This window comes from Chelonia mydas, chromosome 6 (assembly GCF_015237465.2).
Source record: "Chelonia mydas isolate rCheMyd1 chromosome 6, rCheMyd1.pri.v2, whole genome shotgun sequence".
Taxonomy (NCBI): Eukaryota; Metazoa; Chordata; order Testudines; family Cheloniidae; genus Chelonia; species Chelonia mydas.
The window spans coordinates 59201771-59229503 of record NC_051246.2 but is presented as its reverse complement, the minus strand read 5'-3'; the positions used below and the strand labels follow the sequence as shown (position 1 = coordinate 59229503).

The following is a 27733-nucleotide window of genomic DNA, read 5'->3' as shown; positions in this document are numbered from 1 at the left end:
TGTACAGCTGTCTCCAGTGACTCCATGTCTGTGAATGGGCAATGGGTAGAATTTCTGAAGTTCTTCACAATTTCTTGTTCATAAACCACTAACTTGCTGCAGTAGGAGATGTCCACCTCTAGAAACTGTAGGTTTTCTAAAAGATTTTTCATGCCTCAACTGGCCATTTTGATGGAGGTTTCATCTGGTTCTTGTTACTTCATAGACAGATTTTAACACAATAACCCAATTCAAAGCCAACACTATCTGAAATAACCAGCTAATGGGCTGATCTTGCAAGGTAGTGAGTATCCTCAACTTCCGATGCTTCATTGGGGGTTGAAAGCACTGGTACGTGGCCACGTTGAGCCCTAGAGGAATACAAACATGCTGACAAGCCACAGTAGGGGACTGCTCCCATCCAGTGACTCTCACTGGCGATAATAAATTACATATGCACAGCCAGAGAGAACAGAGTTAAGAGTCTGCTCCTGCGTCATGGAACTCACGCTGAGGTTAGTGGGAGCTTTTCCTGCATGAGGACAGCTGGATCATACCCCCACTGGGCCTGATTCTTCTCTCACTAACCCCCTGTAAATTGGGACTAAACTCCACTGACGTAACAGAATTATACTGGTGTAAGTGAAAGGAGCATCAGATCCATATGTTTACCTAGCCTCTGTTCCAGAACTAGGTGCAGTCAGTCACCACAAGCTGTCTCCTCATACCCCAAGAGCCTATTCATTAACATTTAGTTATCTGTCCCCTATAAAGATAAACCTGGTGTAGAAATACCTGAATCTGCAGAGCAGTGTGTGTGGGGGGAAGGGCAGCACTTCTATGTGTGAGGCCCACTTCTTGTGCTTTGCTGGAGCAATTCTCTCAAGAACTCTTAACGCAAGAGCTCCACTGACCAGACCACCCTAGACCCCCCATGCTGTAACCTCTATTTACAGAGCTGCAACTATTCCCACTAAGGCACAGTCTCACTCTCATTCGGAATGGAGCAACCCCATTGTTTACAAAGCACTGTTCTTTCCCTACTGCTTAATTGTGAAGCAAGGATACAAAGACCACCCGCTTATAACAAAAACAAAAAAAAAGTCTTCCCCTCTATCCCTACAGACCATCCTACTGTACAAATATAGTATTATTTTGCTATCAGCTTTCCAACTATTTCCTCTCTCCTGGGTTTATAAAACTGTTATACAAACAACAATGTAGCCTGGCTGGAGTAAATCAAATCTGCCTTATTACAAGGTCCTTCTACACTTGCTCACCCAGGTGTTTCTGCAACACTCAGTGTATGAGCTGTGACAAATTTACATATTATTTTTATTAACATGTCCATTGCAGTAGTGCCCAGAGGCCCCAGTCAGGATTGGGCCTCACTATGACAGGTGCTGCGTTGACAGAGTAAAAGAAGGTCCCTGCCCACAAAGGGCTTATAGTCTCAGACAAGACACAATAAACAGTTGTAACAAACAACTGGAAGGGAAATGGGAAGGAAGATGAGGAACCAACAACAACAACATGAGTCTGCACAGGCCAGATAAATAAGATAAATACAAGAAGTCACCAGTGGCCGCCTGCTATTCACTATTAGTTGGCAGCTTCTTGTGGTCATCACAGTGAGTCTTGATCTGAAGAGGGACTTGAAGGGGTACAGGATTTTGCCTTTATGGACTAGTTCACAAGGGAGACAAGAAAGGAAATGCAAAGGCTCCTAGAGAGACAAATGGGTAAAGGAGACTACAATCACACGTAGGCAGGGGGCAAGGCAACAAGAAGCACCAGAGACAACTAGGGAGAGACTAAGTTGTGACGAGCCTTAGACTCTGTCTACACTACAAACTGATCGATATAAGGTATGTAGGCATAAAGCTGCTGCAGTTAGTATATCACTTGTGTGCATGCACACTCAGCTTCTTGCGTTGGCGCTGCATATACTCCCTAGGAGTGCTTGTGTTGATGCACAGCATGGTACACCACAGGTAGGCATCCCATTGTGCCACCCACCTCCTATGGTACACTGTCTTTTGTAGAAATTTAGGCAATGCATGGTGGGGCAGAAATGAATTGTGCAGGGGTCACTGGACACAAGGGGTCAAGCTCCAAACAACGCAACTTTCTCAATCCCATGTCATTCATATCTCATAATTTTCACACCTTTTTTAAGATCCCACAAACCTGCGTGGCACTTCTCACTGTCCACCATCTCTGACAGAAGCAAGAAGCTCACCCAGCTCAGCACTATTGTCATGAATGTTGCAAACACAGGATGAACAATCCTCCAGTATTTGCAGAGCTGCAGGAAGAACCTCAGCAATAGGGGCATGGCTATTTTTCTGAGGACATAGCAAAAAACCACCACAACAATTCAAGGATGGTGGTGGAGTTCATGGAACAGCTGCAGATGATGGAGCATAGCTGCTGGGTCTGAGAAATGAGCACTGACTGGTGGGATCGCATCATAATGCGGGTTTGGACAATGAGTGGTGGCTGCAGAACTTTCATATGCAACAGGCCACGTTCCTAGATCCATGTGCCAAGCTCACCCTAGCACTCTAGTATATGGACACCAGAATGAGAGCTGCACTGACAGTGGAGAAGCGAGTGGTCACCACACTGTGGAAACTTGCAATGCCTGGTTGCTGGGAAATCATTTTGGAGTTGGAAAATCCACAGTGGGGACCGTTGTCATGCAAGTGTTTAGGCCATTAATCGTCTCCTGCTATGCAGGACTGTGACTCTTGGCCAATGTGCAGGACATAGTGGATAAATTTGCAGCAATGAGGTTCCTGAAGTGTAGCAGGGTGCTAGACGGTGCACCCATCCGTATTTTCGCACCTGCCCAGCTTGCCACAGTACATCAGTAGAAAGGGCTACTTTTCTATAGTTATGCAAGCATTGGTTAATCATCAGGAACATTGCACAGATATCAGTGCGGGCTGGTCAGAGAAAGTGCAAGATGTTTGCATCATCAGGAACAGAGGACTGCTTGGGAAAGCTGCAAGCAGGGATATTCTTTCATGATTGGTGGATTGCCATTTTGTGATGCTGAAATGCTATCCCGCCTACCTCTTGCATTCCAGGCTTGTGAAGTCATACACTGGCCACCTGGACAGCACCAAGGAAAGGTTCAACTACCCACTCAGCAGGGTGCAGAATGACAGCTGAATCTGCTTCTGATAGATTGAAGAGACACTGGTGTGGTTTACTCACAAGATTCAATCTCAGTGAGAAAAATATCCCAGTGGTTGTTCCCTACACAGTATCTGTAGATAAAGGGGGGAAGTTGCTGCTGGGATGAAGGTGGAATGGCTGTTGCTGAGTTTGAAGAGCCAGACAAAAAGGTGAGTAGAAGAGCTCAGCGTGAAACTATGCAGCAGACGGATGCCTTGCAAGAGCACTTTAATGATCAACCACAGTAATGTCATGTGGTGGACTGTGCCCTACCTGGCCCTGAAGTTTTGGCAGCTGTTATTGTGTAATGCTTGGTGTACATTTATGAATATAACAGTCTTTAAATGCACTTATGAGTTATGCGGTGCTTGCTGTACATTTATAAATTACTACACTGTGCTTTTCACTGAACTTATGAATTCTGTGGTCCTGTACAATTACAAGTACTGGGTGCTTTGAGTAGCACCAGGCATTCTGCAGTATATGTTGTGATGTAATAAAGATGAATGTATTCATAAGATTGAAATAAAATAGAAATGTATTGTGTACCAAAAACAATGCAACAATCATGTGCAATTAAAAAACAAGTACAATACAAACTCTAAAAAATAAATTAATGGAACAGAACTTTACAATTAGAAAGGTAGAAAACATTCCTGGCCATTTCAGTCCATTTTGGCTACACGTACACCAACCGTGGCTCTCACAGGTCAGTGTATGTGAAGCTGCAGTTGCCCTTAGTGTCCCCCAGTTTGGAGTGGCAGGGGTAGGGATGCAGCCCCTATTGCCATGTGGAACGTTGGGGGATATAGAGAGAGGTGCTAGTACAGAGTTCTCCAGTCATGACAAAGGGAGGCAAGCACATGATTGCTGGACCTGTAAGTCAATCAGAGCCTGCAGAATCTGTGTTTGCTGCCTAAAAGAAGCCTCATTATGTCCTGGTGCATCTCCCTCTCCTGCTGGGATCCTCTCTTCTGTCTGCTCTTTCCTTCTCCATACTCTCTGCAATATTCACCCTCCAGGCCCTCTTGTTCACAGTCCAATACAGCATTGGCTTGCAGGATCTTGCTGAACATACCCTCTCTAGTCCTATTTTTTCTCCTCCTCATCAGGGTCAGGCATTTTGTGGGTGTGGAGGGGGCACCCCAATGGCAGCAGCTACACAGACAGATGTATCATTGTATTTACAGTCACAATTGAAAATGAAAGATAATTTTCGGAGCTCCCTTCCCTTATTCCCATAAGGGTTTTAAATTAGACATCCTGTAATGGGATGGCACCCACCTCTCGCGAGCGCCTGCTGGCCAGATGTGTGTGCCTGCACTTTCTGAGTCTGCGGTGACCTCCGTTGGTGGTTTCTCAGGTGGGTTTTCAATGACTCAGCCCCCCGCCCAAGTCTCTCACACACAGCCTGTATATGAAACAAAACAGACCCCTCCCAGGGCATACAATCCAACTGGGGCCTATTTCAGTACCCCCTCCGTTGGTATCTCTGTAGCCCTCCTGGGCTCAATCTTTAAATTGTCCCAGCCCTGGTATGGGGCCCTACCTACAAGGCTTCCTCCCTGGAGACAATGTCTTCATCTACTCTGGGCCTTTCACTGACCCCAGCTCTCCAGCTCGGCCACTAAATCATCTGATCTCCTTCTGGGAGTGTTTCACAATTCAATATGCAGCCCCTTCTCTGGACCTTCTCAACTCCCTTCCTCAGGGCTTAAGCCACTTCCCTAGTGGCTCGGGGGCAGGGGGGGAAGCCAGTCCAACCCACTACTCTGGGTCCCAGCCCAAGGACCCTATGAATAGCAGCCACGGGCCGCTTTAACTAGTCACTATGCTGCTATAGTTCTATGGGTCACTTCTTTCTACAGGGATGAGCAACTAGCTCTCTGGATAAACTAGATTTTTTTTTCGCAAGGAATATTCACAAAAGGCAGCCAATTAGAAAGGAGCTGAGAGGAGTAGCCAATCATGGCCTGGCAGGCTCATATAAGAAGGGCTGCAGGGCAGAACAGAGTTCAGTAGCTGACTGGAGTTTGAGCAGAGAAGACCAGTCTCCTAGCAGGAGTAAGGAGACCCAGCACCTGGGACAATTCAGTGCTACAAGCAGGGACCAGGGGAGCTAGAGAGACCTCCTGGAAGGCTGCAGCCCTGAGATAAGGGCAGAAAAGGATGCTGGAGCCACATGGGAAGTGGCCCTGGGACAAAGGACTGTAATTGCCACTGAGATAGTGGCTGGATGGAGAATACAAGTCCCCCGGGTGGAGAGAACACAGAATGTGGCACAGCTGGAGGGCAGTGTCACTGAGGAGGATGCTGCAATCCTGGGAGTAGTGCGGGTCCTGGAACGAAAGTGACAGTGGTGAGGCACTACCAGAGGAGGGCACCCTGGTGGGCAGAGCTAATTCCCATGACAACCAGCAGGAGGCGCCAGAGTGGTGAGTCCCACCCCGTCACAAGCCTAGAGAGAGGATTCTGGGTTTTCAATTAATCCAAATTCTTCCAAGCACATACTATACCACTGTGATCACCATGGTATCCGATTACCTTCTAGATTTAAGGTCCCCTTACATACACCCTAAGCTCCCTGTCTTCTTTTATAAATACACTGAAACATTATATAGGAAATATAATAAGAAATGAAATTACGTTATCTAACTGATTCTCATAACACTCCTTGAAGACCATCCCCAACTTGGTGCTTTGCCTTTCTGATCAGGAGGGCTAGAGATAATATGCCTCCTTCCAATCCATGGATTACACATTCGAGCACGCAAGAAAGGCAGCCTCCTCCCCACTGATGGAGTATATACTGCAGCAGCAGTTCTTACAACTGATGGTCAGACTTAGTTCTATATGGGATTTGTTTACTTGGATTCCATAGGGCCCACCTGCCACGCTAGGTGCACCGCACAATTAAAACAACAATATATGGTACAAATATTAAAATAGCATCGTTATTCTAGGATAGCTAATGACAATGCAGTTTGATGGGCTCCCACACTCAACTACACTCCCACACACTCCAAATTCTCCACCTATGCTTCACCCACACTTTTCAGTTGGTGTGTTTATTTGGGCTCTTGCCCCCCGAGTGTCGAATCCAAGATGGTGACAACAGGAAGAGAAGAGATGACTAACAACTCTGTGGGCTCTACTTGTTCCCTCAGGTAGCATCTGGGAAAATGTCACTTCTCAGCTCAGTAGTAAGTGTACAACTCTGAAGTGAAATCCAAACTTTGATGCCCAGGCTCAAAATGAACTTAGAATCATAGAATATCAGGGTTGGAAGGGACCTCAGGAGGTGATCTAGTCCAACCCCCTGCTCAAAGCAGGACCAATCCCCAACTAAATCATCCCAGCCAGGGCTTTATCAAGCCTGACCTTAAAAATATCTAAGGATATTTTTAACTTCTAAGGATATTTGTAACTTCTGATACAGTGATGTCCCTGCACATGAATCTGGACTCTGAAAAATTCAGCAGTTCTCCTATGTATCTCACAGCATCTCTCCTAGGTATATAAACCAGCTACCTAGCACAAGTTAGATTAGTTTATATTCACTGCCTGGAAATTCTTCAGGCCAAGGGTAATAACATGGCTGGTTGGATGATATTCTAAACAAACACTTGCTCAGCAGACACACAAACCACCAACTGAAGCTGAGCTCCACCTGGGCAAAACCCCACAGGGGCTCAGAGTGCTTCCATCATGTCCACAACATAGTACTTACATGTTCTCTGAAGATAAAAGCCAGGATTGCAGCTGAGAGCTCTGCCAGGAAGATTAACAAAATAAACATGAAGAACTGGAAGAAAAAGAAAAGAGGCAGACGGCCATTAGGTATATGCCACAAACAGTAAGAACAAAGGTTTTCAGAATCACCAAAGCAATGGAAAAAATGGAGAATGAAGCTTTTTTTTTTTTTTTCTGAAAGAGAGAGAGAGAGAGAGAGAGTGTGTGTGTGGGGGGGGGGGGGGGCGTCAGTGAAAGGGTATAAACTAGGGACAGTCTAAGGCTGGTCTACACACAGAATTTGTACAACAGCAACTGTATTGGTTTAGGAACTGATATCATCCCTAGTGCAGATGAAGTTATACCAGTATAAAAGTGTTTACATGGCACAGCTTATTCCTGTAAATGTAGGGGTACTTATAGAGGCTGCTATGAGCATCTTTGTAGTGCTAGAACTATTTCCACACTAAGGGGTTGAACCACTTTAACAACATTGATTTCTAAACTGATATAAAGTTGTACAAATGCTGTAGAAAGGCCAGCCCTAAGTGGGCTAAATCCCGCAGCCCTAACTCACAAACACAACCATAACCGTGAAGGCGAACAGGATTCAAAGACTTGAAGGCCTGATTTTCATTACAATATGGCCCCTTTACATGGCTCCATCCTTAAAGGGAGTATAAATGTAATTCCTTCAAGATTTAAGAACCTCAGGATGTTCTCAATACTGGAGTGAGAACTCAGTAATGATTTAGGATTGGCCTGATATGGGGAAATGAGGAATAAACAGAGGACACAGGCAGGACTGCATGACACAGAGAATAATAAACATATGGAACAAGTTACTGATGCAGGTGGCTTAAGCAAGAACTAGAAATGAACTCAAGATACACCTGGAATTGTTTCTGTGGAAGGAGAGCAGTGAGGGCCTTTCTGACACAGCAGTAAGTTGGATGGGGCCAGAAGGATTTTTCTGATCCCTAGACCGTGTGTTATGAATGACATCTGGAACATATTGCCTGTGATTTAGCAACAGTTTTCAGCAATACAAAGAGAATTCAAACTCCCTCCTTGGAATGGACAGGATACCTTTTTTTTGGTGTCAATTACTAAAGCTGTAGATGCTTTTTCCTATAAGAGGGCTGTATCCACTGCCCTTTCCAATCTCCCTTCCTGCTCCTGAGTGGGAAGCAAAAGAAACAGCTCCTGGAGTCAGATGACAGAACAGGAGTGATTAGAGGAGCAGGGCTTTAAATTTAATAATTCCTGTTCATTAACCCACTGGCCCATTGAACTATAATCTGTTCTCATTGCCTTAGACTGCTAAATGGCTCACTCCCCCCATTCAGAAATTGCTTCTATTTTTAGTTTCACAAGAGGAGGGCAGAGAGGTAGTGATTTGAATGAAAGATACTATGCAAATCTACAGCACCATCCATCAAAGGATCTCCAGTGTTTTTAGTCTAAGGTGATCAGTGATTAGCAGAGTTGTTGGATTAATTACATATTCATTTATTGATTACTGGCAGATACACTCTCACCCAAACACTAATGCAGGGCCAGCATAGCAATGGTGCAGCTGCTCATAGATTATCTAAGCGATCGTAATGCATCAGTTATCATCCCCAAACTGGCTTGCACTTGAACAGTGCAAACCTCTTGGACTTTCCATATTCACTGTAAAAATGTCAACAGTGATTGTTAGGGGAAGAAAACAAGAATTCTATTTTGCAAAAAAATTTGAGGTTTTGAATTTTGTTTTTGTTCGCATCAGAACAAAAAGGAGAGTTTTTTAAATATTTGTGTGTGAAAACTACGAGAGAACAACCACTCCACTCACCCCAGAACAACCCATAGTCCAGTGGGAGACTCCGGTTCAAATCCCTGCTCTGCATGATTTACATCCCAGATGACCCCCAAGCCAGCTTGTTGTTGGCTATTCTGTGGTGAGTCTCTATCTTGTTTTGACCAGAAATTCCACCTGAGAAATCTTCCCAATTAAAGTCATACGTTTCCATAAACACTTTTGATTTTGACATATTGGCATGTTTGAATCTCTTATCACTGCATCTCAACTGCCAGTTGACATTTTAGCTCTGCCAGAATTTCAGCAATACAGTCCCCAGTCACCTGAAAGAGAAAGCAACTCTCTCTCAAAGGACACAAATCTCAGGGTGACAATTTCAGGGGCTGGGAGCAGGAGCAGAGAGAAAGAGGGACTGATGATATATCATTCTGCCCTTTCTTAAAAATTATGCATGTATACATACCCACATTTTTGCTAAATCCGCCCAGCTGGAGTCAACAGAAGTTGCACCACTTATGCCAGGGCTGAATTTGGACCAATGGGGAAATGTTATTCACAAGCAAAAAAAAAAACAACATAAAAAATTGAAGTGTGTTCATGTGCTTGTGTAAGAGACACATTCTCTCTGAGCAGTTTGGGCAGCAGTAGCTAAGAGCTCTAGGACATTCCACAGACTAGTTTGTTTCTAATGTGCAGAAGGCCTGAGTGTGCTGCTTTGTGTGTCCAATGCTGGGATAGCCTGAGGTGGCTGGAAGCACTTGGCAGCCCGGTGCTTGCGGCAACAAATTGAATACAACAGTGAGGTTTCTTACCCAAAATAGAACAGCACCAAGAAAAACAAAAGGTTCTGCAAACACAATGGCCAGAATCTAGAACCTGTCTGCAGGAGCATCTCCCTTACTCGTCCTTGTCTCTGTGACCCTCTTACCTCCTGTGTACATTTGAGCTAAAAGCTTCAGACATGCATTATGTATCAGTGTGAAATCTCTCTCAGGCAGCTCTGACTCATCAATTTTTGAACAACTTGTACATGGACTTGATTTTATCAAGCACCTTCCCCCGATCCTACTACCTTGGGAACCACACCACTCCCCAACTCCTGCATGGATATTCCAGCCTCACAAGGAAAAATTTACAGATTATTTGCATTTCCATCAACTAAAGCCTAACTCCCTCCAGACTCTTGGTTCCCACACTTTCAAATTTTCCAAGTGCATCTGGTGTGGTCTGTAACAAAGTACATGCTGGGAATGCATCTGATACCATATGGACCTCACCATACCCACTTAAACAGGTGTTTTATTGCCAGTGGACTTGGGATAATAGGGAACGGGACATATGGGACGTCACCACATCCTCTTAAACAGCAATTTGACTTTGCTACCAAAACATCCTGGATTGCCTTGAACAAGGGAGCATGCTAATTCCTCACTAGATGGTTACACTTAACTATCCCTGCTGCATAGCCCTATGTTACTTCCACCCCATCTATTTCTCAGATTCCCAGTGTAAAATAAAATAATAATAAAAGTAAATAAATAAAGCAGCCGGGCTTAGAACTATCTTTGAGAAGCAGAAAAGTAATAACCATGAAATTGCCTGCACTGCAATGTAACTAGAACACTAGGGACAATATTCAGGCTTGGTGCAACTCCACTGAGGTCAGCCTGGATAGTCCTAAATTAAAGAGAGATTGCACCATTCATATACCAAAAAATAGCCCAAGATATCGCCTCACATGACTGAAGTTCTAACTCTCGTAAGGACTGGATTTCAATTAGTCTCATACTTATGGGGCCGGATTCTCCACTCCATTACATCAGGTTCATACTGGTCTTGCACCATTGACTTCAATGGATTTATTCCTGGTCTTCCCGGGGGTGAGTGAGGGAAGGCTCAAACCAGTTGACTCCCAGAAGGGAAGCATGTGCTATCATCAAAGGAGGAATTTGGGAAGGGGTGGGGAAGGAAAGGAAAGGAGAATTTAGCTCAGTGGAGTCTGTCAGATCTCCAGGGATACTGCCAGCTTCTCCTTCAGCCAGTTTAATGTTCGTGTTCTGGTAAAATTGTGCTGTGGGGCAGCAGCTGCTGGTGCTTTTGCAAGGCTCTGTGAGTAAGATATGATTACAAAACACACTGAAAAATCAAGGTTTAAAAACAACCAACAAACTCCAAGGGAGAAACAGAAGGTTGTACTTGATAAAAACAAGAAACAAAACAACAGAGCTCTGTGTTCAGTCACGTAACTGGGAATGTTTTCCAGTAAGAGATAATGGCAGGAAACCCTGCAGGATCAGTTCTTGCGGCAGAAATCAAAAATGGTTATTTTAGTGGTTAAGAGTTTCTAAACAGTGCATGATGCCCACACAGAGTTTAAGGTTTAACCCTGTAATTCAAGGGAAAATTGGTCAATGAAGCTTTTAAATCTGGGACTTGTAAGAAGTGGAGAAGGATGTATATAGGATCAGCCACCCATCTAAAGATGGAATGGAAAGTCCACCAAGCAGATCTGAGCTGGGAGGTTTATACCGACTGATAGGACCCTGTTAAGATACTCTACTCTGCACGTTCTCTTTATTTGAAATGGCCCAGTAGGAAATCTACCCACAAGTTCATGACTTGCCCAGTATCTACTTACATGGCTTGTAAAATACTGGTAAGGGCTGCTTACTGATTCCTATGCCCAGAGTAAGGAAAATGTTCATGTTCTACATCAGAAGGGAATGGGCGGGGGCAACCCATGGTTCTACGTGCATGAGTATGTGTTGTAATGATTTGGCTCGTATAAGGCTGTGCTCATACTACGGCCTTCTGCTAGAAGGAATCAAAACTCCTCAGCTGTGTGCGATAGGCCCTATTACTGTAGAAAGCTGAAGAGATTCTCCTCTAGCTCAAGTGGTAGGCGTGGGAAGATTAGACTTCTTCCTCTGCTGCTGCCATGAAGTTCTGAGAGATCATAGTGGTCTTAAAAGTGCTCGGTGGCCACAGTTTTGGTACAATATGAATGTGCATTCAGGATAAACAGGCATATGTCCTTAACACACAAGTGTAAAATGACATGCCCCCTCAGTTGGGCCTGATGCTATACGCACAAAACTCCAGTCCACACTCCCTGTTTGCTGCCAGGTGCAATTTAAGGTGTTGGGGACAATCATTAAAGTGTGGAACCTGTTTACTAGAAAGCCTGCCTTTTACCTCACATCCTATCACAGCAATTAAGATTGGCAGGGATGCTCTTGCTGATGGTCACTGGAGCAGAATGCACTGGAAAGGCAGAACTGCTTTCTCAGCTGGGGGCCCTGCTCTTTGGAACTCACTGCCCCTGCAGGTCCGACGGTACCCAAGTCTAACAAAGCCCAGAGATAGCCATGCTCTAAATGACTAACAACTAATTTTGCTTATTTCCTTTTGTGATAGTGGTGACAGGACTTCCTCCTCCACTCGGAAGATTTGGGATTTTGTCATGTGGCATTTAGTGATTCACATGGGAGAATTCTCCCTGTGGACAGAGAAAATCTCTGCTGGCACAAAGTGGCAGAGGCATCTCCCCATCTCCTGTACTTCCCTTCTGGGGAAAGGAAGGAAGAGGGTGTTGCAAGGAAAGGGAGGGCTGTGGTAGAGTGAGACTCCACTACACTCGACTCGCAACTAGCATAAGATTATTGAGGGACTGTGTGTCAGTGACAGAAGTTAAAACTGGCCCCTGCACCTTTAACTTATGCCAGAGTTGGGCAACAGAGAGTCAGGCCCCCATTTCCACTGGGCCCACACAGAGACTGGGTGCAGGGAAGAATCAAGCTGTCTGCATTTCTGACTGTATACTAAAGTGCTTTAAACACTACTAACTATGTAACAGAAGAAAGGCTGCAATGAGACATGGTCACATGGATCCAGTATCACACGATAACTCTCCCCAACAAAACACCATAGCCCATGCTCTCTGAGGACACTAGAATGACAGAGGAAATGCTGGGAAACTTACAAAAAGCAGGAGGCATTTGTTCTCACGGACAGCACCACAGCAGCCGAGAAAGCCCAGCAGGAACAGCATTGCTCCCATGGCCAGCATGATGTACGCCCCCGTGAAGAGCAGAGGGTTGGCAGCCACAATCTCTCGAAATCCTGTAGGATCCACAATGACCCAGATCCCAATGCCCAGCAGGCAGGCCCCTCCCAGCTACCATGGGAGAGAGAGGAGAGGAAAAGAGCAGAGAGTTAATAGTCCGATGATAGACTGGATTCTTCAGCAGATTTTGTACAAAGAAGTTCCCTTTGAGTGCTCTTGCTCCACAGCAAACGTTCTCTGTAAAGCATGCGACTCTGCTTACGAACAGTGCAGTCTCCACAGCTCTTTCCCCTCATTTTCCCATTACTGGGGACACGTACAGCAAGCAGCGTCTTTGTTTCTTAAGATTACCATGTCACCTGTGCCAGCTGTATATTCCCTGCCTAAAGTCACACGGCCAAGTCCTCATCTCTGTGCAGAGCCTGACTCCCTAGATGTACAGGAGAGGGTTCCAGCGGGGAAGGGAAAGAAATCCCTCCCTCAACAGCTATTGTGCTTCCCCTACATGGGAAGAAACAGCCAGTGATTACACCAGGCTGGACTAGAACCTTATTCCTTAGGCGATACAAACATCGGCCTTGTTAGCTGCTAGCAGTAGTATCCTCTCCACAGGCTCACTGCCAGCTGAGTCAAACTCTGCGCTGGCCAGCTGAACCTGGAGCTGTACACTTTTAAGTCAGGGTTAATACAAAGCTGAAGGGATCTTTCTGCATCATGGCAACTTTGCCAAAGCACAGCAGGTCCTGTCAGCTCATCTAAGGGGAACACCAAGGAGCTAGAGACTGACAGAAACTTAGAGATGGGGCGCGGTGGGAGAGAGAGAGCACGCAGGGGTAGAGATTTCCAGAACACTTACAAATATGAAGAAATTGAAAACAAACATCAGGTACTTCATGCAGCTCAGACAATCCCCCTCCATGGTCTCCAGGCTGCTCGATCCAATTATTCCTGCAAAACAACAATGCTTCCTTAGTGCATACTCCTGTTACCTGAGTGACATAAGCCAGTTTCCCCTTCTATTTCCCCAAGGCCCTATGGAGTTCATTACACAGAAGGGCTCATTTCTTAGCTGAACAAGGTATCATGATACAGGATAATAGGAGGTAATGATCACTGCTAATATCCGGCATATTCTCCCCAGAGTGCGGGGACTGGAATGGGGGACAGAAGGTAAAGATTGCAACAGATTGAAACAATCCCTTGCTCATAAAGCAGAGCAACAAAAATAATCCTTGTGCCCTTCAGCCCTTTGTCCAGCCAGACTCCCTACCAATATGTGGGGCACTGTGCACATCTGACTACATAGCCTAAGCATCCTGCACCAACCAGCAAATCCTCAGCCATATCCCGCTCAGGCATAAATCGCATCGCTCCGTTGACTTCAACACAACCATATGGAAGTGGAGCACAGGGAGTGCGGTGCCCACTCAAAGGGTTTACAATGCCTGTATCCCATGAAGCCCCATTCTGTACAGGCTCATTCTTCAGAGGAAAGGCAACAGGGATGAAGAAATGTTCCAGGCAGATTTTGGAAGCTAAAGGAGAAGTGGGAGTGGGGATTTTAGATCTATGACTAGGAGGATCAGCCTGCAGGATTCACAGACCAGCAGTAACTGATCTGGCATCCACTGATTCCTTCCTACAGCCTATTTACTCAGGCTGGGAGCAGAGGGCCTTATTCTCTGTTAGCGTAGATTGCCATAGTTCCACTGAAGTCCTGCCATAGTCCCACATGCTATCCTGCACAGTCCTATTGCAGGAACAGCCCATGGATACAGATGTGGCAGGATTTGTTCGTAAAGGAAAATACAAACGCAGCTGAATTGGTTGTGCAACTCCATGTGTGAAGTAGATTGCAAGCTCCCCTGGCAGTAATTTCGCATTTACACTGCAGCACCTAGAGGCCCAACCAAGGCTCCCTTATGCTGTTAGAACACAGAGGAAGACCACGCCTGCCCCAAAGAGCTTACAGAAGTGATCCCCAAATACGTAATGGAACCTGTCTGCCTCCCCACCCACCAGGAACTGCAGTCAGGAGCCATGGTGAGGAGGGGGCCATGGTTGGAACCTGGGCTGGGAGCGCAGCCCATGGTCAGGGCTGGGAGCAGGGCCATGGCTGGGGCCCAAGCTGCGGCTGGGTCGGAGCAGAGCTGGGGGCAGAGCAGGGCTGGGTGGGGCTCCCTTCCTGCTCCCCCAGCGGCTGGCCTCATCGTGTCCCCTGAACATTTCTCACAGGGGGGCATGCCCCACAGTTTGGGGACCAGTGTCTTACAGTGTGACAAGGTGACTGTGTCTCCACATAGGTGGGTACATCACCGAGCACCCCGATAAATCCTGTCCTTTCGCTCCCTCGTTGTTTTTACTAATCCACACAACTTGAAGCTGCTGTATTGTCGCACCATGGTCCTTCCCTCCGTGACCATGGTAACTGATTTGCTATAGCAAAGCTGCTCAGAGAAGCCCTTGACGGGCTGCTCTCCCAGCAAGGGGCTGCCTCAGGTAAACAACAGAGTTCATAGTGTTTTCGTTTGCTGCACAGCATCTGACTACTTAAAAAAATTAAACTAGTCCCTTCCTGTGTCTTTGTAGTAGAACAGGGGTTTCCGCAGCGTACTCTCACACGTACGTATATACATACACACGTGCATGCCTGAAAAAGCAAAGGTGCTATGGATTCCTGCTATGCATGTGGCTCTGTACCACCCTGGGATTTCCCCTACAGGGAGAGAATCTTCAGGAGACCAGTTAAGTTAGCATTATAGCCTCTTTGTGCTGCTTGAGCAACACACAGAAGCTGTGGGGGCCCTGAAAATCAGGGGCTATGTATTTCTTAAAAGACTGATCTACTGACTGCTATGGAAAGTGACTCTTCCACCCAACAATGACTTGACAGAGCCTCACATCAGTTGTGCCGTACAAGGATGCAGCAGCTGCTATAGGTGAACACGTATATGCAAGGTTAGACCAGCGCAAGAACTGCGAACACAGTTACGTGTGGGACAGACAAGATTGCCTGCGTCCGCTGCAGGCTGTTGTATTCTTTGCATTGTGCTATCCATAAAGCGCTAATGGGCCTTGCTTCAAAGCCGTTAATGGAGACCTGATGCCATCTTGCTCTGTCATGGGCTGTTGCTTCTCAGTTGCTTGGGTCAACTTGAGACACTTTCAAGTTTGACGTCAGTGTGTCTTTATATTGTTTGTACCGGCTACCACGAGACCGGGTGCCTTACTTTAGCTGACCAGGAAATATGGCCTGAGGTATTCTTGAGTCAGCCACAGGAATGAGATCCAGACAAAAGCTCAGCTAGGTTGATGAACATGCTTTGGATGCCAGACATCCAACAACAATTAAGGATTTAGATATTGCCAGTCTTGTTCTATCATTTGACCCTGCAAACAGACCAAAGACAGTGCACATGGAACTGATCAAGTTTCCTAATGTGGTGGCAACATGTTGTAAGCATGACTGCCCGATAGACATTTAGCTTAGTACTTATTTTAACACCCCTACCATTCCATAGGAGGTGTGACAGCATTCCAAATGCAGAGCTGGGCCGTAGCTGTGTAATTGGTAATCTCATCAATTGTAGCATTCTGTGACCACATATTCCCTAGGTAGCAAAACTTCAACGTGGGGTTCATTGACTTAGCTAAAGCTTTTGACTTTGTGAATTGTGAGGGACTCTGGACTCTATTGTTCATCTTTGGATGCTCTGCGAAATGTTATTTCTGCCATTCGGTCCGTCCGTGGTGGGATGATGGCCAGAGTAGTGGAAATGGTGAGATATCAGACCCCTTTCCAGTCATCAGTGGCACCAAACAAGATTGCACGCCGGCTCCCAAACTCTTTTCCATCTCTTTTCTGGCTGTCCTTATGGATGCATTTCATGACATTGACAGAGGAGTATTTATCCAATTCCATACTGACGGGAAAACTGAAAATACCGTACCAATCTGTGCCAGGGGATGCGAACATCTACCCAGTTATTAAGATCAACAATGCTCCCCTCAGGACCATGGAGACCTTTTACCACCTAGCACAATAATGGCTTAATCCCGAGAACAAGTGTGTGTGTGGGGGGGGGGGGAAGAGAGGGCAGGGATAAAGATAGCTGTCCATGTGGGTCATCTAAGGTTGCAGGGGTGAGGTTTAAGATTCCCAGGGGAGTTAGAGCCCTTACACCAGATATCATGGGAAGAGGTGTTCTTGGGCAGTGTAGGAGGAAAGGTAGTAGGGGAATTCTTAGGTTCATGAGGAAAGAAAGTAAGCTTTCAATTCTCTTGAACCATGTACTCTGATCTTATGGTGGTAAGGGCCACATGAGGGATAGATTAGACAGATCTGCTATCCTGCCACAGGACATTGGTGCTTCAGCAGCCCCCAGACTGAATGGCACCCTGGAGTACACATCACAACACAAAGTCATGATGCTGTGACACAAGTTATGAAGAATCATCACCACATCATGCAGGCCCTGAAAATTACCAGGGAACCCTTTAATACCCTGCAAGTTCAATGCCTACCTATGTCCTCTAAATTATGACGACTCCAGAAGAAAAAGAGATAAGGGGGATATCAAACCTAGCTGTATTGTAGCCACAGCCACTCTACAAACATCTCTGTCACAGCACAGACCCCATCAGAAGCACAGCCTAGTGGTCTAAGCACAGGACTGGAACCAGGAACTCCTGAGTCTAATGCCAGTTCTAATATTGACATGTGGAATAGACTTGCATAAGCCACACCACCTCCCTGTCTCACTTTCCCCATCTATATTTACCTACTGCCCAAGAAGTGAATTCTTCAGAGATCTGCTGATTTATTACAGCCAAGGATCTAGCTTATTCTTCTTTTAAACCTAAATGGACAATTCCATACCTTGCTCCTAATATATTTATGCCCGTTCTGCATGCGATAGCATTTGTTGCTGAGTAGGGCAGCCAGACTCCATATCTAATGAGTATTCAAGACTTGAAAACATGACTGCCAGGGACGGCTGTCACATGAAGTCAGCCAACGGCAGCAAAAATGTTTAGTGACTGAGCTCTGACAGGTGGTTATTTTCTAGTTTGACTAAGGCAGCCAATACCCTCAGAGCTGATGCCAAGTCTGGGCTCTGAACTCACCTCTGCAAGTATTCAATTCCACCTGGCTTTACAGACAAAGCAAAACAACAAAAAACAAGAGGGCCAACTTGGCACTGCTGCAAGATGGGGAACAGACACACTGTGACTTTAAAAATTCAAAAAATCCTTCAACTCATGTTCAAACACATACAAATCAGCAGCAACAATGCAAGGTCTCTGCTGGTGAAGCCATGAACAGAATATATCAGAGCCATCATGTCTGTCTGTCACTTGAGATCAATGCAATGCAGACACCATCACCCTACTGAACAGATTTGTGAAAGGATCAGAGGTGGGTTCAGGTTGCAGTTCTACAACCTGCAGTTTGCAGAGAGCCTCAAACTCTCACTTACAGAGCCCTTTCAAATCTCTATTACAGATACCAATCTGAAAAGAGCTCACCATTAAAAACTCCAGGGTGCCTTGTCTGCTTGGAATGCTCCAGCCATGTAAATCAACCATAATCCTGGTTTATCCAGACAGGTGAGATGTGTGTACAACTGGTTTGTGTCACCAGAGAACACACCACTGAATTTTGAGCCTCTGCACATACCCAGAGTTACAACACAGTGGTATCTGCTGTACTGTGCTGTACTTAAGTAAGTGAGGGATTTCTGATCACTCCATGTGGTAATTGCTGACTTTTTAATGACAACTACTGTATATTGACTGAAGCAGAGGCTTTTAGTAGAAGATAATTGATTACAGGTTCCTAAGATAAAATCACTGATATTAAATTACTAAGGGTAGTTCTGATTCACTGAAAGTCATTAATTTTTTAATCACACACAATGCATTTTGAATTATTCCAAATTTACACCAATGCAGTCAGAATCTGGCCCCATGTTTTACTATACCCCATAGAAATGTCTTCAGTGTCCTAAATATACAACAGGTTTAGTTCTGCGGGATGGGAGAGGGGTTCATATTACATGACCCTCTAATTAAGCAACAGACAGAGGTCCAAACGTCAGTGTATAAGAGACACTTTCCTTAATTTGTCCAAACTCCAACTCTCCCATTTACATGACACTTTTGCCTTCATTCATGGTTTCCAAGTGTTTTACTTTTATGTGCGTGCTACTTTTTTTTCCTGTCTCCCCCTCTACGAATTGTATCTTATAATGTGGTGGTGAAGCTCACAAAGAAGCAGACTAGCCAGGAGACGTGCCCCAGGTGTTATAATAACCTTAGACAAAAATGCACTGCATTTGAAATACTGAAATTTGTTCCATCTCCCTCCCTCCAACTCCACACCTCCCTCTCTCTCTCACACATCTCTTCTTGCATGTCTAGCCACCACCTTAAACTTCAGCATGACCAAAAGTCAGCTCCTTATCTCTTCCTCTGAAAATCTCCCTCCACACTCCCATTCACTGTCACAATCCTCCCTATCACTCATGTCTGTAGTCTGGTGTTCAGCTTCGACTTTGCGCTCTTGACGGAAGAATCCAATGCATCGCTACAGACTAGGGACCGAATGGCTAGGCAGCAGTTCTACAGAGAAGGACCTAGAGGTGACAGTGGACGAGAAGCTGGATATGAGTCAACAGTGTGCCCTTGTTGCCAAGAAGGCCAATGGCATTTTGGGGTGTATATGTAGGGTCATTGCCAGCAGATCAAGGGACGTGATCGTTTCTCTCTATTCGACATTGGTGAGGCCTCATCTGGAGTACTGTGTCCAGTTTTGGGCCCCACACTACAAGAAGGATGTGGAGAAATTGGAGAGAGTCCAGTGAAGGGCAACAAAAATGATTAGGGGACTGGAACACATGAGTTATGAGGAGAGGCTGAGGGAACTGGGATTGTTTAGTCTACAGAAGCGAAGAATGAGGGGGGATTTGATAGCTGCTTTTAACTACCTGAAAGAGGTAACTACCTGAAAGAGGTTAACTACCTGGATCCAAAGAGGATGGATCTAGACTATTCTCAGTGATAGCAGATGACAGGACAAGGAGTAATGGTCTCAAGTTGCAGTGGGGGTGGTTTAGGTTGGATATTAGGAAAAAAATTTTCACTAGGAGGGTGGTAAAACACTGGAATGCGTTACCTAGGGAGGTGGTGGAATCCCCTTCCTTAGAAGTTTTTAAGGTCAGGCTTGACAAAGCCCTGGCTGGGATGATTTAGTTGGGATTGGTCCTGCTCTGGGCAGGGGGTTGGACTAGATGACCTCCTGAGGTCCCTTCCAACTCTGTGATTCTATGATTCTCTCTTGCCCAGAAGATCCAGGCCACATCCAAATCTTCCGGCTGTTTCTTCCTCCATAACATCTCTAAGATCTGCCAACCCATCAGAATTCTTATTCAGGCCTTCATCATCTTCAGCCTTGATTACTGTAACTTCCACATCGTCCCCGCAAGTCCATTCAAAACACACGTGCACAGATCATTTAGTAGATCATTCCACTCATTAATCCCTCTACTGGCGCCCTCTGTTTCACTACTTCAAATAAATTCAAGTATGTGCACTCATCTTAAGGTCCTTCGGAACTTGATTTCTCCCTGCTTCTCTTCTCATCTCTTATCACATTGTCCCGTGCCTTGTGCACCCATCTTGTGCAGACATCTCTGTACCTTCCTCAAGCATGAATACCCTCCTTGAACTGTTCCATAAGGCCACTCTTCCCCTCCTTTCAAATTCCTCCTCAAGAATCTCATCTGCTCTGACTCCAATAAAAATTAGCCTATTACTGATGGCTTAAGGTGTACCTGAGAATTCACACCTATTTTACATATTTGAACTCCGTTTAAAAACTACAGTTGTATCTATATAACTACAAATCAGTCCCTCTGTCCTCCACTCTTCATGTGTCACTTGTCTCCTTAGATCGTAAGCTCCCTGCAGCATGTATGCCCTCTGCCTTCATATATGCTTGTGCAGCACCCAGCACAATGGTGTCTTGATACTGATTGTGCCCTCTGGGTGTTATGAGACTACAAATATTGAAGTGTAACAGCAGCTCAGGAATGAATATTGCAAGCCTGTTCCTGTTGCCGTTCAGCCTTTAAAGGGAATTGGACATTATGGGCCAGTTTCTCTCCTGAGCCAGTGCCCCAATTCCCAGAACCAGCCCTGGCTTGGATGCCTCTTGGAGTTGCTTCTAGGCAGCTCTAAGGTAGGATAAGGACTTTATATCAGTGGAGGACTGATGTAGTATAGGGTAGCTCCAACATATCCCTACCCCAACAACAGGCCAGGCATACCCCCTTTACCCAGGTGTGTGGGTGTATCTGGAGGAGGGAGGGAGGGAGGCAGGCAGGCCCAAAGGCACAGCGACTGGATTCAGCACACTGCACCAGCAGGGAGTTCCCCGTTGACATAGGAATTCTCTGTTACCTGGATCCAGCCCATTTATGCCACCTTAGTAGCACGAAGTGGGCTGGATTTAGTTCGGGAATCCAGCCCTATGACTACTGAATCTCTCACCAAGAAAACACACTATAACCTGTTCGTACCTCCCATGAAGCTCTCTTATGAGAACAGAAATATTCCTCTCGGAAGAACAGCAGACACATACATAATAGATGCTGGAGAAAGCCTATTGGATTGCAGAAGAGTAATTTAAAAACTTCACCTATGTAGCTCTTGAGGCTTCAAGCACGATTTCTTTTCTGACCTCTAATGAGTGGTGCACTCCATGTATCTTTTATTGGCCAAGCTTGTCCTATAAGAAATAAATATTCAATTACTGCAACAGTCAATAAAATACAATTATGTTGAATAAACCATTTATAAAAACATACCATCCTGATTAATACACTTTGTCTAATTGCGTCCTTAATTTGGTGCACATTAGCAATAATGAAAAGCTTTTAGCACCCTGAAAAGCATCCAATTTCTTCGGGGTGGTTTAAATATCCACAGACCATGTCTACGTATCTATATATATATATATCTACACACACACACACACACACCCTACTACAGTATTAGATTTAACAACAGCAGCATTTCAGTATTTTACAGGATATTTATGCAAACTTTAATCTGCAATAACTTTACAGGTTATTTACTGAGAAAATGAAAGAGGCAGAGGAGTAGCTGTAGAATGTCTCTGTATTAAGTGTGGTCTAGTTGTTAGAGAAGCAGATTGGGATTCCTGGGGTCTAGCCTTGATTCTGGAAATGACTTTTCATGCGTACTTGGGCAAATTATTTCACTTCTCTGTACCTCAGTTTCACCATCTGTAAAAGGGGCATAAATGATACTACTAATTATTGTTAAATGCTTTGAGATACTTGAATAAAAGGCCTTATAAAAACAAGTGTATGCAGAAAGACATAGACCTAGTCAGACAGACGCAGACACTCAGACTGACATACTAGAGCTGTGCAAATAATTCACAATTAACAAATTTCTTCAGTGAATTTAACCTTTTCATTTCTGCTCAAGTAGTATCTGGAAGCAGATCACAACTCCTCTAATCTCTTAATTGTTCAAATGTAAGTAAACATCTTTTGCACAGCTGGGGGTGAGCTGAGACTACAGTTATGAAAACAGTCTAGTTACTTTCCTCTTTGTCTGCTCACCCTCTCACCTGTTGCATCCATTTGTTTAATCTGGTCACAATCTGAGACTGTGGCCGCTTTGTGGGAGGGGTTGCCTTTTATAAAACGGTTTGGATAGCACCTACTGCAATAAGACCCTGATCCTCAGTCGGGTCCTCTAGGCATCATTGTAATTCAAATTAATCTTTTCAAAATTGTTTTTAGTCTGTGGCTTGATCACAGATTTTCTAAACCCAAGCTGGGCTGTTTAGCTGGGAGTGGCCAGATAAATCATACAGGGCTATTTCCTGTTCCCTGACTGGATGAAGGTGCATACTCAAATGTGCAAATTTAAAATATGTTTTCCACAAATACTTGTGTACATGAGATTTGCCTCCTGTGAAGGTTTCTGCTAGTAAAACTCTATCATTTAATACTTGTGGAAAGTGAACACAAAAGGGGCTCAATGTGGTTGAAGCAAATTCATTTTAAAATGTAATTAATATTCACATTCTTTTGCATTATTCCCTCTGCTTTCACACACTCTCTCTGTTCCTCAGTGGTTCACACACACACTCTCTCTCTTTTCTTGCGAAGCTCCATCCTTAATGTTGCCCATTTGAGTGGCATATTTCTTCACACTCTCACTCCATGTGTTGCCAGAAGTACGGGGTAGGTGCCGCTTGGCAGAGAAGATGGCTCTAACTTTTAGTTTGGAGATGTTGCTATGCTATATAACCCTATTATTAAGAAAATAATGAGACTGATAGGATTCCTATTCCTGCTGCGGATGCATATAATTACACCGCTGTAAGTCTTCAGAGGCCTGCGTGGGAGGGGAAATTTTATATTTTCTTAAATCACAATATTTTAAAGGAATTACAATATTACACAGAGGAAAAACTGAGATGCTTCAGTAGATAGCAGCAGGTGCTGTGGCACTAGAGATGAAAGAAAGTGACAGATGACACAAAAGAGCCAGGCTCCACCTTCACTCTGTGGTCTGGAAGGGCAGGAAGTCCCTGTGAAACAGACTCTTTCAGGTTAATCACTATGATTTAGTCATGAAGGCAAATTACAGCAAGTGTAAAACCACAGGGCCTAGGGTGACCAGATAGCAAGTGTAAAAAACCGGGACGGTGGTGCGGGGTAGTAGGTGCCTATATAAGAAAAAGCCCCCAAAATCGGGACTGTCCCTATAAAATCAGGACATCTGGTCACCCTAACGGGGCCTGAGACTCAAGCAGGAAGAGATTTAATTAGTGTTTCTGGGAGAAACACAGGGAGTGTCAGAGTTATGGATGATGCCACGCCTCCTTGTTTGGAAGGCTCGATCCCAAGGCCACCCTGCCTCGTCTTGGTAAGCACGTACACATTCGACACACTGTCCTATCATGTCACACAACTCCACACACCACTGCAGCAAGTTTTCCTGATCCGCTTCCTCCTCATCCCCAAACCTTTGCTTTGAGCTCAGTTCCCTGGAAGGGTCTTTGATTAAGGCAGAGGTGGGCAAACTATGGCCTGTAGGCCGAATCTGGCCTGTCAGGGCTTTGGATTCGGCCCGCGGGATTGCCACCTGCCGTGGCGCTGCGGGGTTAAGGCAGGCTCCCTGCTTGGCCTGGCCCTGCGCCGCTCCTGGACGCAGCTGGCACCACGTCCCTGCGGCCCCCGTGTGCGTGTGTGGGCAGGGGTGGGCACAGTGGGCTGGGGAACCACAGCCAATGGGCGCTTCAGGAGAGGTACCTGCAGGCAAGGGCAGCGTGTGGAGCCCTCTGCCCCCTCCTCCCCCAGGGGCCACAGGAACGTGGTGCTGGCTGCTTCTGGGAGCAGCACGGGGCCAGGGCAGGCAAGGAGCCTGCCTTAGCTCCGCTGTGTGCCGCTGCCACTCCAGAGCCGCTCAAGGTAAGCGGCGCCGGGCCAGAGCCCACACCCCGAACCCCTCCTGCACCCCGCACCCCAACCTACTTCCCTGAGGCCCCTAAACCCTTGCCACACCCCACACCCCTCCTGCACCCCAACCCCCTGCCCCGAGCCTCCTGCTGCACTCCTCCTGAACCCCAACCCCCTACCCTGAGCCCCCTCCCATACTACAGATTCCTAGACACTTCATAGAGCAGGGTTAAAGGCCAGGTGATTGGCTTTTGGGTCATATGGTGACAAGGCATCCTGATACAGCAGATCATCAGTTCAACCAGGTGTTGCCAGTCCTTCCCCGTCCCCCGCACCATATGTGCTGTCTGTGCAGGAGGTAGGGAAATGGATACACACACAAGGTCCACATGCCCCTTTGAGGGGCAGGCAGCAGCTAGGGGTCATGTGCCTTCTGGATGTTTGCAAGAGGTCAGTGTCTTTATGGTGGAAAAGGAAGGGGAGATATTTTGGTGGATCTGGCCCAGTTTAATCTTAAACCCTCACTAACTCTGCCTGACAGGAAAGCTTCGAAAAAAAGGTGACCCATATGGTATTTTGATGGTATTGGCGCTTGCATGGGCCATCAGCCCCATTCACAATCCTGTAACTGTAGCCACTGTATAAATAACTAATTGCACTGGAATTTTATGGCTCTTACATAGCAGTCATCACTGTGATAGGAAAACATTACTGCATGTAAATCCAATTAGATTCCAGAGTGCACTGTGTAAGTACAATTGGACCCCGTGGAGCAGCGTTGAGAAGACTGCACAAGGCCATGGAACTAGATACTAAATTACAGTCAATCTAGCTCCTCTTTAGTTGCATTAAAATACTAATGTCACTATAATAAAGGCCCGTTTCCTGTGACAACTGCCTCCCCTTGCAACACTGAAGCCAAGTGAAGTTGCTGCACTGCCTGATGGCATTTAACTGCTCTGCACAGCTAATTTTGTGAGGTCCCTAGGAGCACACGGATGCCTTAAAACATTAACCGGATAGACTCTTCTTAAATATTAAACACCACCCCAATCCCCCTATGATTTTAATTTAAACTGAGGTACAACTAAAGCTGTTCTCACTGTTTCCTTCACAAGCACAGCATTCTGGGCAACAGCTCAGCAGGCCTGGGTCTCTTCTGGTTTCTGTCTTTCTACTGTTAATCAAGTCAGAATTCTGCAACAAAGTGACCACGTATGCCTTGTCCCAGAAACTTTGGTCACAAGTGTTCCATCATTTGGATTGAATCATTAGGGAACATGGGGAAGGGAGAGTAGGGGCTGGGTTGAAACACTTAGGGGTGTGTGTAATAAATAGCAGCAGCTCTGGAATATAAATAATATGTATAATTTTTGCTTTATGTTTCCAAAGCACTATGCTAGGAAGCGTTGAGTGGAGTTTAATAAACAACAGCAATACTTACAAAAATCTTACATAATACTTTTCACACCAAGATCTCAAAGTGGTTGTCACAGAGCATGCTCCCACAGCCTGCATCTCACTTTATAAGCATTCCTGCATAGGCTCACCATAGTGTGCTCTATTTACAGTAGGTCTTCTACAGCTTGAAGCTTCTGCCTATATTGTTCTTCAGACAGACCCATCCCATCTAAAATTGCAGTGTTGCCAATTCTCATGATTTCGTCATGAGTCTCCTGATAATTGTTTTTCTTAAAGCCCCAGCTCCTGCAATTAAATGGAAATGTGATGATGTCAGTCTTCATTCTTAAAGAAAAAGTATGTTTCTAACCCTCACAGCTGTGGAGAAAGCTTCAGAATGCGACCCCAGTGCACCCTAAAGGTTCAAAAAGCAGAAGGCAAATACAAAGAACACCAGATCTATTATTTTACATAATCTCATGATTTAAAAACCAATCTCATGATTTTGGGGGAGCCTAACATTAGTTTTGAACATTTGGGGTTGGCAGCATTGAAAATGGCCACCTTTACAGCATCATACTCAGCCATATAATTAGCTTACGCTTCTCTCCAGAGGTAGGAAGTCAATCAGAAGGCCAATACCCTCTTCTCCCAGCCCACTGCTGAAGTCACCTTCTTAAACATTAACAAAAAGGCATCGGGGTCATCTGTTGGGCTCATTTTGCACTGTCCCATGCCCATCATTCTGTTATCATTCCTTATTGGGGGGCACACCATCTTCTCCAAGAACTGTTGTTGCACCTGCGATTGGCCTAAAATCAACTTGCCAGGACAACAAGAACTGTCTCCCCTGCTGCTGGGTCTGTTGAAATTCCTGGAGTTTTTTCTGTAACTCCTTTTGCTGTTCAACTATCCAGTGCACAAGTTCTTCCATGGTGCCCACTCCACTGTGCCTTCTGGGTGACTTTCCTTTCTGGCCTTTCTCCTACACCAGAAGGGGAATATCCCAGACAAGCCCTGACTTTTCACAGGGTATGCTTTACCACACCCTGCATCTCGCTTTGCAAGCAGTGCTCACACCTATGTACGTTCACCACAGTGTGCTTTATTTACAAAGTCTTGTGCAGTTTTCTGTCCCCACAGCCCAAGTCTTTCCCCAAGCTTCACCCTATTCCTATTCCCTAGGTACAGGGTGAGAGATAGTGGGGAGACCTCACCCCTCTGAGATCCTTGGTTTCTTTTCCCTTCCTTTTCCTCGCACCTCCCCCCCACCTACTTTCAACCATCCCTAACTGATGAGCAGAATCCCCTTATTAACTGGTTAATCATAGAATATCAGGGTTGGAAGGGACCTCAGGAGGTCATCTAGTACAATCCTCAACTAAATCATCGCAGCCAGGGCTTTGTCCAGCCTGACCTTAAACCCTCAAAGGAAGGAGATTCCACCACCTCCCTAGGTAATGCATTCCAGTGCTTCACCACTCTCCTAGTGAAAAAGTTTTTCCTAATATCCAACCTAAACCTCCCCCAATCACCCAGTCCTTAATTAGTTATCTCCCCAATTCAGCCCTTGCAGGGAAGCTTACAGCCTTAGGCTACTCCCACTCTGTCAAAGTGCCTTGCAAAAGAAGATAAATATCATTATCCCCATTTTACTGATGAGCAAACAGACGAAGAGAGAGGAAAGGTCTTGCCAGGTTAATGGTAGAATCAGGAACAGAACTCAGGGATACTGACATACGGTACAGCACCCTACTCCCTCAGACCACACTGACGCCAGCCCCAGGCCCACTGATGTTTCTGTCATTTCCTTGAGAAACAATCTGGCCCATTCATTACATTTTCTGGAGAACATTTTCTTTTCATGGAAAACGGCTATTTAGGTATCTAAATATAGATTTAGATCCTAACTTTGGGCACCCAGGTTAGAAAATGTTGGCCTTCAAGAACAGACCAAATTCACCCTGGGTGCAAGTTACCAGAATTGCATCAGGAGTGAATTTGACCCAACGGCTCTAAAGGCAACAAGACATGACATATCATAATTCCAGGTAC

At 45.5% G+C, this 27733-nt stretch overlaps 1 protein-coding gene across 13 annotated transcripts in view; it reads right to left on the bottom strand.

Moving 5' to 3' along the window:
• TSPAN18 (tetraspanin 18) overlaps positions 1-27733 on the bottom strand; it is a 173421-nt gene that overhangs the window by 18030 nt on the left and 127658 nt on the right. For 9 of the 13 annotated variants that reach the window (XM_043548768.1, XM_043548765.1, XM_043548769.1 and 6 more), the window contains 4 exons: positions 21472-21561; positions 13627-13718; positions 12687-12881; positions 6896-6970 (listed from right to left, as the gene is read on the bottom strand). In XM_043548768.1, coding sequence (XP_043404703.1) covers positions 6896-6970; positions 12687-12881; positions 13627-13689 — 333 coding nt within the window. In that variant the 5' untranslated portion in view covers positions 13690-13718; positions 21472-21561. Of the gene's footprint in view, positions 1-6895; positions 6971-12686; positions 12882-13626; positions 13719-21471; positions 21562-25827; positions 25985-27733 lie in introns of all 13 variants that reach the window. The other 4 variants (XM_043548762.1, XM_043548763.1, XM_037900102.2 and 1 more) reach the window with 2 other exon arrangements.